This window comes from Petromyzon marinus, chromosome 50 (genome assembly GCF_048934315.1).
Source record: "Petromyzon marinus isolate PM22_M1 ecotype Great Lakes invasive population chromosome 50, UKy_Petmar_22M1.pri1.0, whole genome shotgun sequence".
Taxonomy (NCBI): Eukaryota; Metazoa; Chordata; class Hyperoartia; order Petromyzontiformes; family Petromyzontidae; genus Petromyzon; species Petromyzon marinus.
In genome coordinates this window covers 1,347,743-1,366,575 of record NC_133716.1, presented here as the reverse complement: position 1 = coordinate 1,366,575, position 18,833 = coordinate 1,347,743, and the positions used below count along the sequence as shown (strand labels likewise).

The 18,833-nt window shown below is 45.8% G+C and overlaps 1 protein-coding gene across 2 annotated transcripts in view; it reads left to right on the top strand.

The window, feature by feature from the left end:
- LOC116953257 (uncharacterized) overlaps positions 1-18,833 on the top strand; it is a 33,567-nt gene that overhangs the window by 9,704 nt on the left and 5,030 nt on the right. The window contains exons 5-13 of one of the 2 annotated variants that reach the window (XM_032973306.2): positions 1,992-2,811; positions 5,559-5,658; positions 6,019-6,059; positions 6,994-7,039; positions 9,098-9,131; positions 9,712-9,847; positions 10,665-10,761; positions 12,060-12,193; positions 17,654-17,749. In XM_032973306.2, the coding sequence (XP_032829197.1) occupies positions 1,992-2,811; positions 5,559-5,658; positions 6,019-6,059; positions 6,994-7,039; positions 9,098-9,131; positions 9,712-9,847; positions 10,665-10,761; positions 12,060-12,193; positions 17,654-17,749 (1,504 nt within the window). Of the gene's footprint in view, positions 1-1,991; positions 2,812-5,558; positions 5,659-6,018; positions 6,060-6,993; positions 7,040-9,097; positions 9,132-9,699; positions 9,848-10,664; positions 10,762-12,059; positions 12,194-17,653; positions 17,750-18,833 lie in introns of both variants that reach the window. The other variant, XM_032973305.2, reaches the window with a different exon arrangement.

The window sequence follows — 18,833 nt, the reverse complement described above, 5'->3', positions numbered from 1 at the left end:
CAGATTCCAGAAATGTTCACGTCTTAGTGGCTTCAAGGCAGATTCCAGAAATGTTCACGACTTAGTTTCTTCAAGGCAGAAACGTGGCTTTCGCAACGGTGTGCTCTTTCCATCACTTTGTTGCTCATATCTGAAATGGAGATTTAAAAAAAAATAACTACTTTGCATTTTCCCGTGGAACTTTGCCATTCACAAATGTGCGAGGAGATTCAAGTAGCATTTGTATTTAAATATATTGGTGCGGCGCCGCAGTGGTTAGCACGCTGCCCTATGAAACCCTGGCGATCTGATTTTAACTCCCTGGCATGGATTTAATCAGTGGCGAGTAATACCTAAACGGGTTTCACCCCGCACCCACCCCAACCTCGTCTGCAACTCGCACTCACTAGTGTCGTGAAGTATGTGCAAAGCGCATCCCATGATGGGAACAGTGTGGAGAACAATAACAAAAAAAAGAGCTGTGCATTTTTTTAGTTATGGACATGAAAAAGCAAGCAGGATAAGGAAAATGTCGGCAGTGATTATTATTCATTGGCCACGTGAAGAAATAGGTGGCTCATTACGACCGCAGTTATTTGGTTTGCGTACATGGTATGGTATGCGGCAAACATCAAAATTATGCTTTTGTTTGAATGCAAAACCTTTTGAGAAGAACATTTTTCTTCAAATATTGGGATTGGAATCCGTACACTGGATTGAACGGTGACCCGAGGAGCGGAAAGAGAGATGGCGCAGGACAGGGCAGCGTGGAGAAGGTTGGCAAGGACAGCGGAACACCCCACGAGTGGGACAAACGCTTGGAAGGAGAAGACGAAACTGGATTGAATGAAATAAATTGTCTAGTGAAGTGGTCCTTGTGGTGTGTGGTGCCGTTTGGTGCCTTCACGTTTTACAAACGCTGCCTTCTACCAGATCCCGAAAAACAATGGCTGATGGGATAAAAAACGCATCGCGTTCCATTTTACGGTGAAGTGTGGAAAGTGCCGCCCATCCCGTATGAGCCTGTTCGGACATTAGAAAATCCACCGCAGTAGGTAGCGTCATCTGGTCCAACACCAGTGGAGACTAGGCTCTTCAGAAAAGCCGTCTCGGGTGTGGACCAATCAATTTCAAGGACAGTGCATATCATTATCAGTTGTCTCTTTTTTGTTTGCATTTTGACTGCTTGTGTTGTGGTTATTGCAAACATGATCCCTTGTATAAAGGTGTCAGTTTTGATGCCAGATTAAAGGGTAAAAACCTATTACTAAACCACCACAGTGGCAAGGAGGTAGAGATCCCGCAGCAGTTGCGAGGATGACACTTGATCGCCAAGACTTGCAGTTAAAGTTTCAAGCCTTCTGGCTGTAGGCACATCCTCCTCCAGTTGAAATAATTCGTTTGGCTGGAGTAGATGACTGGAATGCCAACCAAGTCTCCACTCTCTCTGGTTAGATGCTGAAAGTTCAGACCAATTAAAAACGTGATTTATAATGTTTTATTGACCCATTTGATGACTATGCCAGCCATCAATTCAGAGGCTTGCTATCTAGAAGCGTCATCCATGCCAAATGCTTCAGCACAAAAACTCACCAACCAACTACTCTGTTCTCTGGAACCAAGTAAAGACAGAAACTGCCCAGTGTTGGTTTTGCTATTGTTTCCTTTACTTTGATGTGGACAATGTAAATCTTGTACCGGTGGTTGTTTCCTTTAATCGTACCAGTGAAGATTTATTCAAAGAGGAAAGTGATGCTTCTTCATACCAGATTGGAAAACAAATTTACAACAACCAATTCCCAACATAAATCTCCTTTTGTTGAGTTTGTGAGAAGCAGAAGCAACGGCAAGAATGTGATATTTTGTCTTAAGGTATTTCATGGTGTTTGGACTGATTTTTAAGCTGCTCTTAAATATTGTAGGATGTATGCATTCATGTTAGTTTACATATTTTTATGCTCATTTGCTGTAAAAGGTTCTGATACCTTTTTTAAATGTCACTTGGTTTTCAGGTATGACGATCGTGAGTGTTTTGACTCGAGGCAAGGCGCTGATAACCGAGGCTACAATAAATCAGAGTTTTTGGACCATCGAGGCAGAAGAGGGCCTCAGCATGGTGGACATAGCTCACCTCCAGGTGGACAATATGGCCCACAAAGTCAAAGGAATGACTACGATATGCATTACAATGCACCTGTCCAGCAAGAGCTACCTGGCCAAAGAGGCTTTGGATGGACTGGCCAGTATGGAAGACCTGCCCATATGCAAGAATTTCATGGGCCAGGAAACTGGCCCCAATATAGGGGTCCGGGTAACAGGGCTGATTTTGAAAGCATGAACAACAGGCCAGGCTTTGAAGGTCAAGATGACAGGCCTATCTTTGGAGGTCCAAACAGACCAGGTTTTCGAGGTCCTTATAATAAGCCAGGCCATGGAGGTTTGACAAACAGGTCAGGTTTTGGAGGTCATTCAAATAACCGAAGCATCAGATTTGATCCAACTAGGAAAGTAAATCGGCCAGGCCAGTTATGGCCAGTCACAAAAACGAGTAGCGTGAAAGCTCAAGGTCAAAATAAACTTGGAGGCCAACAAAGTAAGGCCTCCAAGAATACTGCTGTGGAATCGAAGAATACCTCGTATGCTGCAGCGGGCACAAGCGTTGACACTCTGCAAAGAGGCAATAGCAACGCCGGTGGTGGTGGTGGGCAGACCCATCCACTGGCAGAAGGCAATGAAGCAGGCAGGAGTGCCAGCCCAGCATCTGGGAAGAAGGCGAGCGTGTCTGCAGCACCTCCGAAGCCACCCGGTTCATCTGCAGCCATTGCAAGCACTGTAAGTAATGTCCTTCCATATGTTTGCCTTGCATATATGTACCCAAAAACAACAGTGTCTTCTATCTAATTTGCATTTAATCTAAAACTGGTTATAAACATGAGCTTGCAAGTGCTCGTTTATCTTCCAATGTCTTTGAATGGAATGAAGTTGTTTTTTTTCCCGCTGTCATTGTAGGCCTTAACTTGTAGGAGACTGAAGTGTTTCTTTACTCTTCAAGCTCATGAACATTGTTTTTATCACACGACATGTGTGTCTGGTGTCCACACTTAAACTTGATAACCCATTTGTCAATGTAGCAATGACGAAAACAGATTTTACAAAAAATGATTCAGAGAGAACACACCTTTCGTGTCAAGGTGGACCCTGTCTTGCCTCATTGTGAATATGTATATTCAAATACAAATGAGTTTCCTTGTATATCTTAGAATTTTGAAAGTTAATCGGCAAGCTCGGATCACGCTGTGGAAGGCACGGTATAGAAAGACGGTGATCGCCAGTAGCCAGTGACGCCATCGCACACCCGCTCTTGTGTATTCTGGTTTCAACTACTTGACATGAAATTCACAAGATTGTTTGGAAATGTCATTCTCACAGATGTGCCATTACAGATGTGTCGGTATAGATTTCATTTAGAAACTACGTTTGAGTTATCTGCATGGATCGATCATAGGACAAAATAACTTGCCCAAAGTATAGTGGCCATAACCACTATGATTGCAGGTTAGAATCCTCAATGGGCACCACAAAGTAAACTATTTTGACCTGTCGCAAGCTGATGTTTTAATCTGGTTCACCAGTTAATCTTGTTTTTCACAAGCCCGTCTCTGCGGAAGGTGTTTATATATGGAGGGTGATGGATTCAGAATGAAACACTCAACAGTGTTGTGAACGAGTCTTTCAACTCCCTGTGTGGATTATAATATCTGCTGTGGCGTCAACTTCTGGTGGAGATGTTTCTCTTTTGTCCGCATGAGAGTGGACTGACGGATGTGTATTTCCCCATTCATTTTCTCTTGGCAGAATTAGAGATGTAGCTTGTGGTATGAAAAAAAATCTTTCATTTAAAACTTTAAAGGCGTTACATGTGACTTCCTTTAACTTTTAGGAAGTATCAAAAATTACAGCTGGACTTTAGCACAGAGTCCTTCTGAAATTCACTTGGGACGATGTACAATGGAGCACATGGGTCAATCCATTCCAAGTCATCACAAGCGTTCGACAACATCACTGTCTCGGAAAGATTTGCCATTCGGCACAATTATGAACACTTGAATCCAAAGTTCCAGCCATTTGCACTGCCCTGCAAAAGTTCTGAATGGATGCATGATATTTTGATGCCAAGATTGGGATACAATTTGGAAAAAATGGCTAAAAAGTTTAAATCTCAATTATTAATTTCTGTATCCTGCCAACAGATCAATCACTTCTCTTCCAATGCATCACCCTCGTAAAACACAACGCTTACTTAAACCAAATTCTAGTAACTCATGGCATGGGCAATGAAACCCTCGAATTATGCGATGATATGGGAATTAAACTGACCAACCGAGGTGTTGATGTGGCTGTCTGACGGACTGACTTGTATAAGGAGGAAGCACGCGGACAATTGAGGAATGCCTAGTTTTGCCGTAAAGTTGACGCTTCCCTCACAACAACACACCAACAGTCGAGGGCGCTGTGATCGCTGATCCCTCGGTGCTTTGCCCCAGCGGTGCGTTCAGTGGGCAGAGCGGCACTGCCGTGGCGCTACGAGGCAGAGTTTGCCCGTGATTGAACGGTGCGTTATAATACTCGCAACGAGTGACGTCATAGCCAATGAGCGTCCGCGAAACTAAGAGTTCGTGGGAAGGTACGACTCCTGCGCATGGGCTGAAGTTTGACACGCTCACCCAACGCTTAGCGAGGCAGCTCCTCAGACCGTTTGCACCTGTCACGATGCACCCTGTGCTGCTAAACAGTCGTGCCGGGCGCCATGGTGGTGAGAGGTTAACGACCTCGCCTGGTATGCACGGGAGGCCAGGGGTTTGATCCCGACCCTGATGCCGAAATATTTGGAGTTTGCATGTCTCTCTCCCCGTGGTAACATGGATTTTTCTCTGGGTCCTCCGGTTTTTCCCTCCACATTTAGAACACATGCGTTTTGAATATTTCGTTGATAGGTAAAAAGTAGGGTTTTTTTAATTAGCTTAAACTGCAGAACCTGGAGTTAGCCCACAAAGGGTTTGTCTACTATAAATTTCCACTTAGTTGAGCTATCATTTGTGGCCAGGTCGCTTCTACAAAAAGAACTATATAGCTCAAGTGGGCCTTACCTTGCAAACTAAATATAACTTGGTTTAGTTTAAGTCAATAGAAAAGCACTCTGGACCACTCTACCCATTGAACGCACCCCTGAGTCTACAAAAAGCATCATCATCCAAACTCTTCATGTACCCTCCAACCAGGATCCGGCCTGGTGGCAAAACGGTCGAGCGAGCGGCTCGCGATCTTGCAACTTCAAATCCCGGTTGGCGGTTGACTCAGCCCATCATTACTTCAGGTTGATAAAAACAAGTACCCACTTTGTGGCGGAAGTCAACAAGTGGTTGTCCTTTGGATATACTCGCCTCTGTCATAGCAACGTGGAGTTTCCACCAACTGGCTCAGGCCTGTAAGCAGGAGGCGAGCAATGCCTGCGTGCTCAAAATTGAGCAGGGAAATCTCTGCTTTGTTTTGACTTGAACGTGACGTGTCATCCCCGGCAGCTGGGTAATCCAAACGCCTCGACGTCTGTGAGGCCCGGCACGAGCCTCAAGAGGAAGTCCCCCCAAGGAGAGGCTTCACAGGCAAAAAAACTCAAACCCGGTGAGAGCGAACCCCCACCCATTCAGAGCCTCGCCGGGATGAAGAATTGACGCAGGAATTTGTACACGCACTTTATTATTGTGTACGTCTTGTGGTGCATGGCAGAGTGAAAACGATATGTTAACAGTGAGGAACTACACATTTTCACAATGTCTCTATTTTATAATCTTGAAGTGTTGAACCATGGTTTTAAAGCTGGGGTCTGCTGGAATTCTTAGGGCTCTGTAATGGCGCATGACTGTTTCCAACTTTATATAACATTCTACAAGGCCTCATGCTAATAGAGCTACGTGGAGTATTTGATTGAATTAAAGATTGTTTCATATATTCTGTTTTATTTATTTTAATTTGACGATACAGAAATAAAGTCTTCAAGTTCGGCACCTGGAAAATTGGGACAGGTATGCAACCTTATCCCAGATATCTCTGTGCCCAGCACAATCGCACTTCAGCAGTGGGCAACTCAAGGCCCACAGCCTCCCAGCGTCCCCCTGGGGAAGATCAACAATGCCTGCTGTCTGCTGTAGATGGGGCCAAATTAACAACCTCAGTACCCACATATAGCATCTTGCTGCATTCACCTTGCCTTATGATAGAAGCAGAAGAAGGGCCGGATTACCACAGGATTTAGGTACTGCCACAATGTTAACAAAACCCATAGTAAACGTGACACTATAGTCTCATTTCCATTGCACAGAAAGTACAATTTTGCTAGAACTTATAGTTCATAGGAGATGAATTTTAAAATGTGTTCTGAAACCTAATACATCATTGTAACAACCCCAGTGACTTCACTGTGTCGATGGAGACAATGAACCCCCATTGCTGTTTAAAATAATGGGTGCAATTATGTTGATGCGAATGAATTTAACTGAGTCAGGGCTCTTATCTGGTTATACATGAGGGGCTGGCTATTGCCATTTTTGAAAACAAGAGATGACCACATTCACCAGATAATGGGTGCATTAGGCCACGTGATAATCTTCTGACCATTCCGACATTTGCAATGGCAACTTTGATCTGAAAGAAGTTCAACATGCATGCAATTGGAGGAGGTGTAATGGCAGCTTAATGAAACGAAACATTTCTAATCACGACCGAAGTTTTGGGTTTTTGGGATTAAAAATCAGGAGCACATCCCAAACAGCTCGACTTCACTGCAATGAGAGCCACACCCCTTTCTGTACTTTGTGTGTTGTGCAACGTGTACGGTGTCACATTGTCAAGTTATTCACACGGTTGCTTAACACTAAAGTTAGTTTGAATATGGAGACCAATCACCACACACATGGTGCCTGTGTAAGTCACTGTGTTGCCGCTGCGTGTTCCCTAAAGGCCAACCCAGCAGGCAGAACGGTTTCTATCACGGAGTTTTTGCAAGGTGAGTGTTGGAGTTATTGTTACACTTGTAAGACCAACGTGGTGTTTGTGTTACACGTGTTTGTGCCAAGTGTGCACCATGCAGATGGCTTTCAGATTTCATGAATATATCGAATGTTTCATCCCAATTTCGGATTTTATTTGTCTGCTTCCTGTCCCACTGTTCAGGTTTAACTTGCATTAGAATTTAAATAAAGTGTCAGTAAAGTTGGACGTAAACTTTAACCATCAGTGGTAATAAACACACACAAAAACCTCGATACATCCGGCAATAGCACTGCTGCCTCAATAAGAATATTGATATAATTGGTGATGTTTTGAGCAATGGTCCTTTTTTTCACAAGACAGAGATGGATCAGAGAGGTGGCGTGATTAGTGGTAGTTCATTTTTGGATGTTAAAATATTTTACATGGGCTCTCAAATTAGTGAATTACAAACTAATATTTTAATGAAACAAAACAAACGAATACTTAAACTAATCTATTTATTTTACCAGGTAAGGCCCGCTGAGCTATAGAAGTGACCTGGTCACAAACGATAGCTCGAAAAAGTGGCTTATCATTTGGAAATGTATAGCAGCCAAATAGCACAAATGCATGTTTATAAATGATCAGAGAAAAACCAGTGGACCCGGAGAAAAAACCACGCGAGCACGGAGAAAATATTAAAACTCAAAATAAACATACCCTTTGGTTCTTCCGGTAAAGTCACGTAGGTATAAAATAAAAAAAAATCACGACGTTTCGGGCGCAACACAAACGTCCGTCAGGTCCACTCACTCCCACCTGATGAAGCTCGCTTGTGTTGCACCCGAAACGTCGCGATTTATCTTATTTTATTTCTACCCACGTGACTTTACCGAAAGAACCAAAGAGTATGGATTCCTGCGGTCACGAAAGCTTCAAATCATAATATACAGGCGTCACGGTCAGGATCGAAGTAGTTAACATCTCGCCACCACGCCGCGCCCCATTGTTGCAGTGAAACCTCAACGTGACCTTTTTCAGGAGACCGGCCAAATTGACCGGTCGATGCAGGAAAACGTTACCCCGCGTGAAGGTTGACGGTAAATGCGCCAGTAGCAACTGGATTTCCAAACGTGGAACATTAGATGTTGGAAAATGCACAAGCGGGGAGATGTTATAATGAGGTCTCGCTGTAATTTAATTCCTTTGAACAAAGTTTGCACTGCTAGTCGCTGGTGCAGATAGGAGTGGGATATACGGTAAAGCGCAAAAAGGTCGTAGAGGTAGGGAAATAATTTGGCGATGCAGCTGCTAAGTCGCCAGTGGTACACAAGTACAATTAATAAACGCGACACATTTGTCACTAACGCTGCGGCCTGACAAGGGAATGTACCGGCAACATTTTCGGAAATTGCCATGTGCTATAGAATTATAGCACAGGGCAATTTAAGAAAATATTGCCGGCAATAATTCTATAGCACATAACAATGATTTTCACGTGCTATCAATTTTTTTTCATGTGCTCTGAAGCAAGGCCATTGCATTTGCGACGGCAGTCTTGTGAATATATTATAGTTGTATTAAACAAAGACAATTAAATATCTTCAGAATGGAGATCATGTACGTCGCCAACCGTGCTAGTCGTGGCAGTCGGTCTAGCTGTGAAACTTCACGTGGTTTGGAGATAAGCTATTGGCAATGAGTGGAAGTGCTTAAGGGAAGAGAATTAAAGTCATTCACAGTTATTTACTTTTTTAAAAAAAGTCTACAGTTATTTTCCTGCTAAACTGAGCATTGAGGTGGTGGTGCGCATCACCCGTTTACAGCCCTGGGCCGGTGACGGTAATTACGCATTCCTATCGTGCAGAAGAGTCGTATCCACATGTCCGCCGCTCTTCACTTCCCCATGAAGTGGTATCCCCTTTATTGAACGCAGAGGAATTATGGGCTGAGTCAACCCCCTAAATGAGTTTTAAACAACAAATTGTATTCAGCCATCCCCACAGCTCACTAAACATTGTGTCTGAAGAGGTTTCTGGTGGGGAAATGTTAAAAATGACTATTTGCACGCGTATTTGTAAATTTATTTCAGACATGGACAAGGTGCAAGACATAGGAGGCGTTTGGTAAGTGTCAATCTTGAATTGCTTAAGATGTCTGGCCAATGTGTGGAACGATTATTCATTTCAGTTAAGCTGTGCGCTATGTTTATATTTGGGATGTTCTTTATGAAATCCAGTGATGTCCCCCTGTTCTTGCAATTCACAGGGTATTTAAGGTGCGCTTAAAGTGTGCAAGCTTGGATAAATCTTTCTCAAAAATCACAACCACAAGCGGAACTAAGCCAGTGGCAAACACGGCAAACGAGCTGTTCTAAAAATAATGTTGTTATATTACCCCAATTCTAATCCTAGCCATAACCAGCAATCAGTGGTGAGCGATATCCGTTCTGGGGGGGGGGGGGGCCCTTCACCAACTCGCACTTACGAGCGTGATGAAGTATGATTAAACAGCCCCATAACCAACACCGAGCGGGGGAGATCTTCATCCAGCAGCGCCCTGACGATGAAAGGCTGTACGTGTACAGTTTTTTTCTCTTACAAATGCCCGCAGCACGTTACCAACGTATGTCTGTATGTTGAGCTTCTTTCGCACCGTGCGTAGCCAACCACGACTCGTGAATGTGCCCGGTAGGGCCATGTACAGGTGCATGCTGTGCAAGTTCAAGACTCCAAAGCGCTCCCAGATGGACGCACACGTGCAGAGCAAAATGCACAAGCACACCCTGCAGGACCTTGGCAAAGACCACCCAGACGGGCCGGAAATCGCTGACTTTCTCGATGTAAGCTCAAATAGCCTTCTGTGTTGAGCGTGAATGAAAAAATGCACGCTTTTCAAACCCCACACGATTATTAATTTACGGAGTCTGCGTGTTCTCTCTCCCCGTAGTCATGTGGATATTTCTCTGGGACCTCTGGTTTTCCCCTCTCCACATTTAGAATGGACACGCGTTTAGAGTTTTTGACTGCTATGAATGTCCACGTGATAAGCCAATTCGTTGGGCTATCATTTGTGACATTGAGCTACATAGCTCAATGCGCCTTACCTGGTAAGATAAAAAAAAATGTCTTTCTATATATTTTAAGTGATTTGTTTACCTTTCCTATACTATGTCCTATTGTTTTTTTGTGTTGTTGTTGTTACGTTCTGACCTGCCCCTACTAGACATTTGTAAAAAAAAAAGAGCTTCATAGCAAAAAAATATATTCTGATCTGGCAGTAGACAGAGAAGAGAAGGGCTGTATGTGTACTTCAGTTGGCACCTATGTGAATTAAACAATTATGCGATAGAGAAAAAAACACTGCCGTGGAATATCATTTATATGTGTGTGTGTTAGAGAAAGGTCTATTGAAGTTGCTTCGGAAGTAGTTTTGTGACAACTACTTCTGGGGCCATTCTACTATCACGAGATGGAGTTGCGAATTGTATTTTTGTTTTCGTGTGACACGGCACGATGAAGCTAATGTCACGAGGGGGGGTGGGAAAATAACAATTTTAAATATACATTGATGAATTAAAAAATTAAAAAATAATTTAGTTTTACGTTTTTACAAATGTTGTTGTGGTCGATGTAGAGCTGCGATTTGTCTTTCTCCAGGCACTGATGAGCTGGAAGAATCGCCAGGTGGGCGTGAGGAGGAGAGGAGCCCCTGGGCTGCTCAAATTGGGTCTATCTGATGCGGCGTCAGACGAAGGTTTGTGTCGCTCGCACATGTTTATGAGATTACACGTTCACTTGTCTTCGGCTAAAATCAGTGGCGGGTGATATTTCAACTCGGTCCGAAGGCCCCATCTTCGCCACTGAGGTGAAGTGTGGTCGTATAACCCCCATGATGGGCATTGCTTGGGGAGGCTTTCATCCAGCAGTGGATTGATAGAGGGCTGTGAGCAAACTAAATCCTGGCCAAATTAACACATGGGTGTTCACATAATGATCTGGCCAAATATTAGTTGCAATTAATTAACCAAGCAAATTTACATTTTTATTCTTGGTTCTTTCGGTAAAGTCACGTAGAAGGGAAATAATAAAAATTAAACAATAAAATTCTCACGACGTTTCATCATCAGATGATGATGATTGCTTGTGTTGCAATCGAAACGTGAGAATTTTATTGTTTTATTTTTATTATTTCCCTTATACGTGGTGACTTTACCGAAAGAACCAAGAATATTAATCCCTGCAGTCACGAAAGCTTTAAATCAAAATTTACATTTTATTTTGTTAAACCTGGTGAGAACTCAAGTGACCAGGATAGTCTCATTTGCAAGAGTGACCTTAGGCATGAGTTTACCAGTAGGGGTGAGGGGTGATTGCTGCTCCGTATAATCCTAATTGAGCAATTGGCAGGTAATTTGAACCCTGACTGGCACACAATGGCCAAAACGATGTGAGGAGATTTTTAACGTCCATTGTGAATCAGTGTAGTGTTATTGAGATTACTTCACTTACAGTATTAACCAGGGCGGCCTCTGGATTCCAACCATGAGCCTCTGCAACAAGCGGCGAACGCAGTGCGACCACTAGGCCTCATCACCGCTCCGTGTACGAGTGTTTTAACGTGCTGAGTTTTGTTTTAGCCCGCACTAGTAAGGTGAATACATATTAAAACAATCAAATGTAATAATCGGATATGTATATTGGACTTCTTTAGCACCGTCTGTAGCCAACTATGCTAATCGGAGGTGTGGGGGAAGGACAACAGACTAAATGCAGAAACAGTTCTGAAGAAATTATATGACGTTTTGACTGAAATGAAGCCAAGCATCTTGAGGAAAATCCAACAAAAGTCAGAACGAAACCCAGGAAAAGGTGCCGTATCGCAGGAGCAACCGATGATTTGAACGAGATATTAACCATTGCAATTTAACGTATTCATATTGTATTTTTAACGTGCCGTGTTTCCCGACGTGTCTTAAGTTGCACGTGTAAGCCTCGGTAGTACATCCTCCTCGCGTTCTGACCTGTTTTTTGCGGCATTCGTGCGCCCAACAGATGGAGCGGAGCTGGATGAAACCATGGAGGTGTTGCGCACTGCATGGTGTCGCGCTTGCCACATGCGTGTGCCATATCTCGCCAACAGTTTGCAGGACCACATGAACTCGAAGGTGCACATCACAAGGAGAGAGGTCAGAGAAACCTTCTCCAAAGGGAGAATTTTAAGGAATCTGCTGGGGTTTATTTTATTATATGTATAGAATTCAATGTAAATCAGTCCAGTGCTCGCTGTTACTCGCTCACCGGTCGTTAGTTGTCTCCTTATGACTCTTCTATCGCTGCTACCGTGGTTAATCGTCCCATTAACTTGAATCATTGATTCCTGCAGCCATGCTGAGGATTCGGTCTGCCGGACTGTTTTGTCTCCCCCGCAACGTGTTCACCCATCACACTGCAAGTCACAATAACAGTCACTCACTCACCCATCACACTGCAAGTCACAATAACACTAACCCACTCACCCATCACACTGCAAGTCACAATAACACTAACCCACTCACCCACCACACTGCAAGTCACAATAACACTAACCCACTCACCCATCACACTGCAAGTCACAATAACACTAACCCACTCACCCATCACACTGCAAGTCACAATAACACTAACCCACTCACCCACCACACTGCAAGTCACAATAACACTAACCCACTTACACATCACACTGCAAGTCACAATAACACTAACCCACTCACCCATCACACTGCAAGTCACAATAACACTAACCCAATCACCCATCACACTGCAAGTCACAATAACAGTCACCCACTCGCCCATCACACTGCAAGTCACAATAACACTAACCCACTCACCCATCACACTGCAAGTCACAATAACACTAACCCACTCACCCATCACACTGCAAGTCACAATAACAGTCACCCACTCACCCATTACACTGCAAGTCACAATACTAACCCACTCATCCTTCACACTGCAAGTCACAATAACACTAACCCACTCACCCATCACACTGCAAGTCACAATAACACTAACTAACTCACCCATCACACTGCAAGTGAAAATAACACTAACCCACTCACCCATCACACTGCAAGTCACAATAACAGTCACCCACTCACCCATCACACTGCAAGTCACAATAACAGTCACCCACTCACCCATCACACTGCAAGTCACAATAACAGTCACTCACCCACCACACTGCAAGTCATAACAACAACAACCGCCATTCGCCACTAAGTGGCGGTGACGTCACCACGACGCTTGTGCCAGGCTATGTGCACCCTGAGGCCACGTGAAGTGTCGAACGCCCGCTGGCAGGAGGTCACGGGGCAGACCCAGGTGCCACGGGTCGACTGACTGAGATGACTGGCTGATGCACCACTTGTGCCCCCTACTGTAGCAACCTGCTGTGCTTTAGCCACCCGGCGCTCCGCTCGTTGTTGTGAGCGTCGCTCCTCCGCCCTCCGTTGTTGTTGGAGGGCGACTGCCTCCAACTGCCCAGTAGCGTCCTTCACGAGCCTCCTCCACAGAGGCCGATCTTGACACCGCTGGTACCAGTCATCGGCAAGTCCACTCAGCTCCACGTCCTCCTGTACCACATCACTCCATCTCTTCTCTAGCCTGTGCCGCGCCCACTTAGCCCCCTCAATCTGGCCGAACAAAAGCTGTTTCGGCATGCGGTGGCTGGGCATGCGGGCTACATGACCCAGCCATCGCAGCCTTCCCTGCCGGAGTAGTTCAACGATGGGACCTTGCCCAGATCTTTCAAGGATTTGTGAGCTCCTCACACAATCCAGTCTGGTTAAACCCAGGATGGATCGTAGGCTGGCCAGCCTAAATGTTTCTAACCGGTGAAGATGTTCCATTAGGGGGGTCCACGTTTCGCAAGCATAGAGAAGGGAGGGAATGACCGTGGCCGAGAAGACCTGAAGCTTAGTGCGGAGCGACAGACCAGGTAGCTTCCACACAGCGTTATGCAACCGATGAAAAGATATTGCCACTCGACTGATTCGGAATGAGACCTCTGCTGTTAAACTGGAGCCAGTCATAAGCACACTGCCCAGGTATGGGAAACTCTCCACTCTCTCCACAACTGCCCCATCACCGATTGGGAGTTGTGGGGGTGGAGTGTCCGATGGTACAAAATACCCAGGCAGGTGCTTAGTTTTGGTGGGGCTGATGGTAAGGCCCCACCTCTTAGTGGCACGCTCCAGTTTCAGCAGCAGCGTCTCTAACTCCTCCTCTGAATGAGCAGCTATTACCAAATCATCAGCATACATAACGTGGTTGAGCAATAGGGAGCCATCCCTTGACCGCACCCGGGCATCGATCAGCCTCCCATTATATCTGTACCATATGGAGATTCCCCCGGTACAGCTATTGAAGGCTTCACGAACTACGTGGTCAAAATAGATGTTAAATAATGTGGGAGCCAGAGGACATCCCTGTCGCACCCCAAGGTGTACAGGCAATGGCTCTGACTCCCGGCCACATAGTTTTACCCGGCCCGCTCACCATCATGAAGGTCCTTAATGATCGTGAGCAGAGGGTCAGGTACTCCAAAAGCACGAAGAACAACCCAGAGCCCAGGCCTACTGATGGTATCATAGGCCTTGACCAGGTCAATAAAGCAGAGATGTAGGTCTTGTTGGAATTCCCTACACCTCTGCTGTAGCAGACGGACAGAAAATATGGCATCTGTGCAGGACCGCCCTTTCGTGAAACCGCATTGGGGCTCCGCAAGCCTCTCCTCAGCGTGCCTGGCAAGGCGATGTTGAATAATCCTTGCCAGGACCTTTCCCGGCACACTGAGGAGTGAGATGCCCCTGTAGTTGTTACAGTCTGTGCAGTCCCCCTTCTTAAAAAGGGGGACCACCAGGGCATCCTTCCAATCCGGCAGAACCCGTCCAGTGGTCCAGACTGTTGTTATGATGTCATATAGGGCAGTCTGTGCACAAACGCCGCCCTCCCTCAGCATTTCGCTTGGGAGATCATCTCTGCCCGCTGCCTTTCCTGGTCTCAGACTCTGGATCGCCTTCAGTACTTCCTCAACAGATGGCACCTCAGCCAGCCACTCACAGAGGGTGACTTCTTCCAATATTTGAGGCACCGCAGCCTCAGCAGGGTCATCCTCACTTTGTGCCACGATGTTTTCCTGGCTGAGGGATTTTCCCTCCCCCAGGACCTCACAGAAATGCTCAGCAAATCTGCAAACCTGTTCCTGGGGGTCGGAGATTGGGTCACCGTTTTTTCTCCTAATGATGATAATAGATGTGGCGCTGCAGGTTACTTTTTTGATGGAGTTAAATAGAGATTTGTGATCACGGGCCACTGAGGCAGACTCCATCTCCTCATAAACCCGTGACCACCACCCATCCTTGCAGCGCCTCACGGCTCTTGGAACCTCCGAGCGAAGGCTGCGGTAAGCCTCCTCATTCTCTGACGTGGGATTCTGTAGCCAATGACAGTGGCCTGTCGCTTTTTCTCAACCATCCTGAACACCTCCTCTGTCAGCCAGGGTCTCTGGGGAGGTCTGGACCGCGTACCCATAGCAGCCATTGCAGCTGCATGAGTCACAGTCCTAAACCTCGCCCATTTACCCTCGACTTCAGGAGGAGTCGGGGTCGATGCCAATCCCAGCCGCAAGCGATGATGAAATTCTCGCTTGCAACTTTCATCAGATAACTGAGACCAGGCCACTTTAGGTTGGAATGGGGTCCTGGGTGTACACCCACCACCGGAGTGGAAGAATGGCAGGTGCATCTTACAGATGACTAGTCGATGGTCAGAGGGCAGATCAGCTCCACGGTAGGTCCTGGTGTCAAGGACATGGGTTCGCATCCGCTGGTCCGTCATTATGTAGTCCAGCAGATGTTCTTGCTTGGACCCGGCATGCATCCATGATGTTGTGTGGATGCGCCGATGCCGGAACAGCGTGTTGGTAATTACAAGCCCATGGGCTGCACAAAAATCTAGCAGCCTCCTACCGTTGTTATTGAGCTGATCTGGCCCATGCCCTCCAATCACTCCAGACCAGGTGCCAGTATCATGACCAACTCGGGCACTGAAGTCACCCAACATGATGACTCTATCCCGAGGGGCCACTTTAGCCAGCACCTGTGACAGGAGGGCATAGAAGGAATCTGACTCATCGGCTTTGCCTGCATCCCTCCACGGATTTTCATCTTCGGTGGGGGCATAAGTAACCACGACCACCATTCCTCGCCTCCAGTTGATGGGAAGGCGAGCCCAAAGTAGCCTGGGGCTTACAGCTTCCCACACCTCACCGCCACGCTCCCACGCCCCCTTCATTCTTTTGTTCAAAAGAAGAGCCACACCCTGTTGTTTGGCAGTCTGCTGCCCCGAGTAGAGGACTGTCCACCCCTCATGGTGGCAGGAGCCAGAGTCGGTCCACCGGACCTCCTGAATGCCACATAGATCCAGGCGGTACCAGTCCAGCTCCCGACAGAGGAGTGGCAGCCTCTCCTCCGCAGTAAGCGTTCGAAGATTCCACGTGGCCACCCGTAGTGGTTTTTCGTTGTTTCTGGAGGAGCCCCAAGGGTAGATATTCAATCTTCTGGCTCCACCAATTGGGGTTTGGCCAGGAGACGTCATAGACGCCTGCCCCCCCAGGGCCTCCGGCACAAGCTTATTAGTTATATTCTTAATTCGCGGTTTAGTGGTAATTAATTGAAGGTGGAGGGGTTACCAGCCCCTCGCACCCATCCAGAGCCCCCGTTTAGCCCCTGTGGTGGACACATATGCCATGAGGGGAGGAGCCAATCACAATTGGACCTCCCCCCACAGCACTGTCCACGACAGAGTTGCCCGTCCGGCACCGCGAGGAGGTAGGGGGTTGTTTTGCCGGACAAACACTCACTCACTCACCCACCACACTGCAAGTCATAACAACACTCACTCACCCACCACACTGCAAGTCACAACAACAGTCACCCACTCAGTCACCACACTGCAAGTCACAACAACAGTCACTCAGTCACCCACTCACTCGGTCACCACACTGCAGATCAAAACATTTATTTTTCAGCTTATTTCCTCACACTGCTCGACTTGGGAAATCTCTCCCGTCATCTCTTTCCCTAAGCTATAATAATTCAAGAAGTGCGCTAAATCGTATCTATCGCAGCTTTGAGTCACTGTGAGAGACGACACTTGACCAATGATTCTGTTGTGCAGAACACACTAATAATTGGGCATCATTGTGGAGAATCTAAGTAATATGATGTCTGCTTATTTATGTTGTTACTTTTTATTATCCATAAAAAAGTGCAAAGATTATTATGCGTTTTGTGTTACATAGTTGGTCAAGCTAGGACCCATATCTTAAAGAGTTTACATATCGGGCAGTTTTCCAGCATTGGTTCAAGCGAGCCTGACTGCTGATGAGGCACTGACTGTTGAAACCGGTACAGAGTTTGCTTGCGTTGAATCGATGCTCCTGAAAAGATGCGCTCACAGATGGCCGTGCGGCCGATGCGAAGTCCAATAAATGCCTTCGATTTTAATGTGGAGAGACAAATATGGGATGGAGGGCGTGCCTGCTGTTTTACTTTGTTGGTATTGTGCAGAGGGTGCCGTGCTTGATTGGTCGTTGTTGCCTTTAGTCTTACACCCGGAAGAGACGGACCCGCGTCGCAGCCATGGCCAAGAGAATCATGGGCCAACAGAAACACTCTACCTTTTTTGAAGCGTTTCAAAAGGCAAGAATTTCCATTCCCAATCACCCATTCGTAGAGCCACGCATGCATCGCCATACAGTCATGAGTGAGGGCTAGTGTGCACAGAGAAGTGGCAATCGGGACCCAATTAATTGGTGCGTACACTTGTCACCAAAGAAGCCAACGCATTCGTCAATAACGCTGTGTAGCCTCCGATTAGCACGGTTGGCTATGTACGGTGCAAAATAAGTTCAACAAACATACACAAAAATAATCATCGACGTTTCGGGCAGTGGCCCTTCTTAATTGCATATAGTACATAATGAAGGGCCACTGCGTGAAATATTTCCAATTTGATATTGTTTTATATTAAGGCAGCGGCATTGAAGCATGGGTTGAGTGCGCTTGTGCGCCACTGCTAACGCAGCATCACCAAATAATTTGTTTAACACTGAAGAAATAGTCGCTTGAGATTTACAAATTATGAAGCGGAAATGCTTACATTTTCTGCTCACACTACACCGCGTGAATATTTGTTTTCATATTGTTATTTATTTACTCGTTTTATGTCCGTTAATTACACTGCTCTGGGTGAGTGCTGTCCCTGAGATTGCACACAGCCCTTGCACATGTCTGGCTATCTTTGTTGCTTGTCTGTGGTTGTCCTCAGCAAATAGATTTGGCAATGCAGTGAAACCTTGGATTGCGAGCATAATTCGTTCCGGAAATGTGCTCGTAATCCAAAGCGCTTGTATATCAAAGCGAATTTCCCCATAAGAAATAATGGAAACTCAGATGATTCGTTCCACAACCCAAAAATATTTTTAAAAAATTATTAATACAAAATACTGTACCTTTTTATATATGTATTTAAATTTATTATAAAGTAATCAAATGTATTAATTAAATGTAATCGTGGCTGGTGTGAGGGAGACAAGAGAGAGGAGAGGAGGAGGGAGGGTTATTGTGTAGCACGACTTTCACTGTCACTAACGGAATCACTGCCATCTGTTGGCTCACTGGAATCTTATTCTTTTTGTGCGACTTTAACAAGGAGCCTATCCAATGACGCTTGCTTTTGCCTCCTTTTGAGGATTTCGCGGAAATGTGACATTGCATTGTCGTT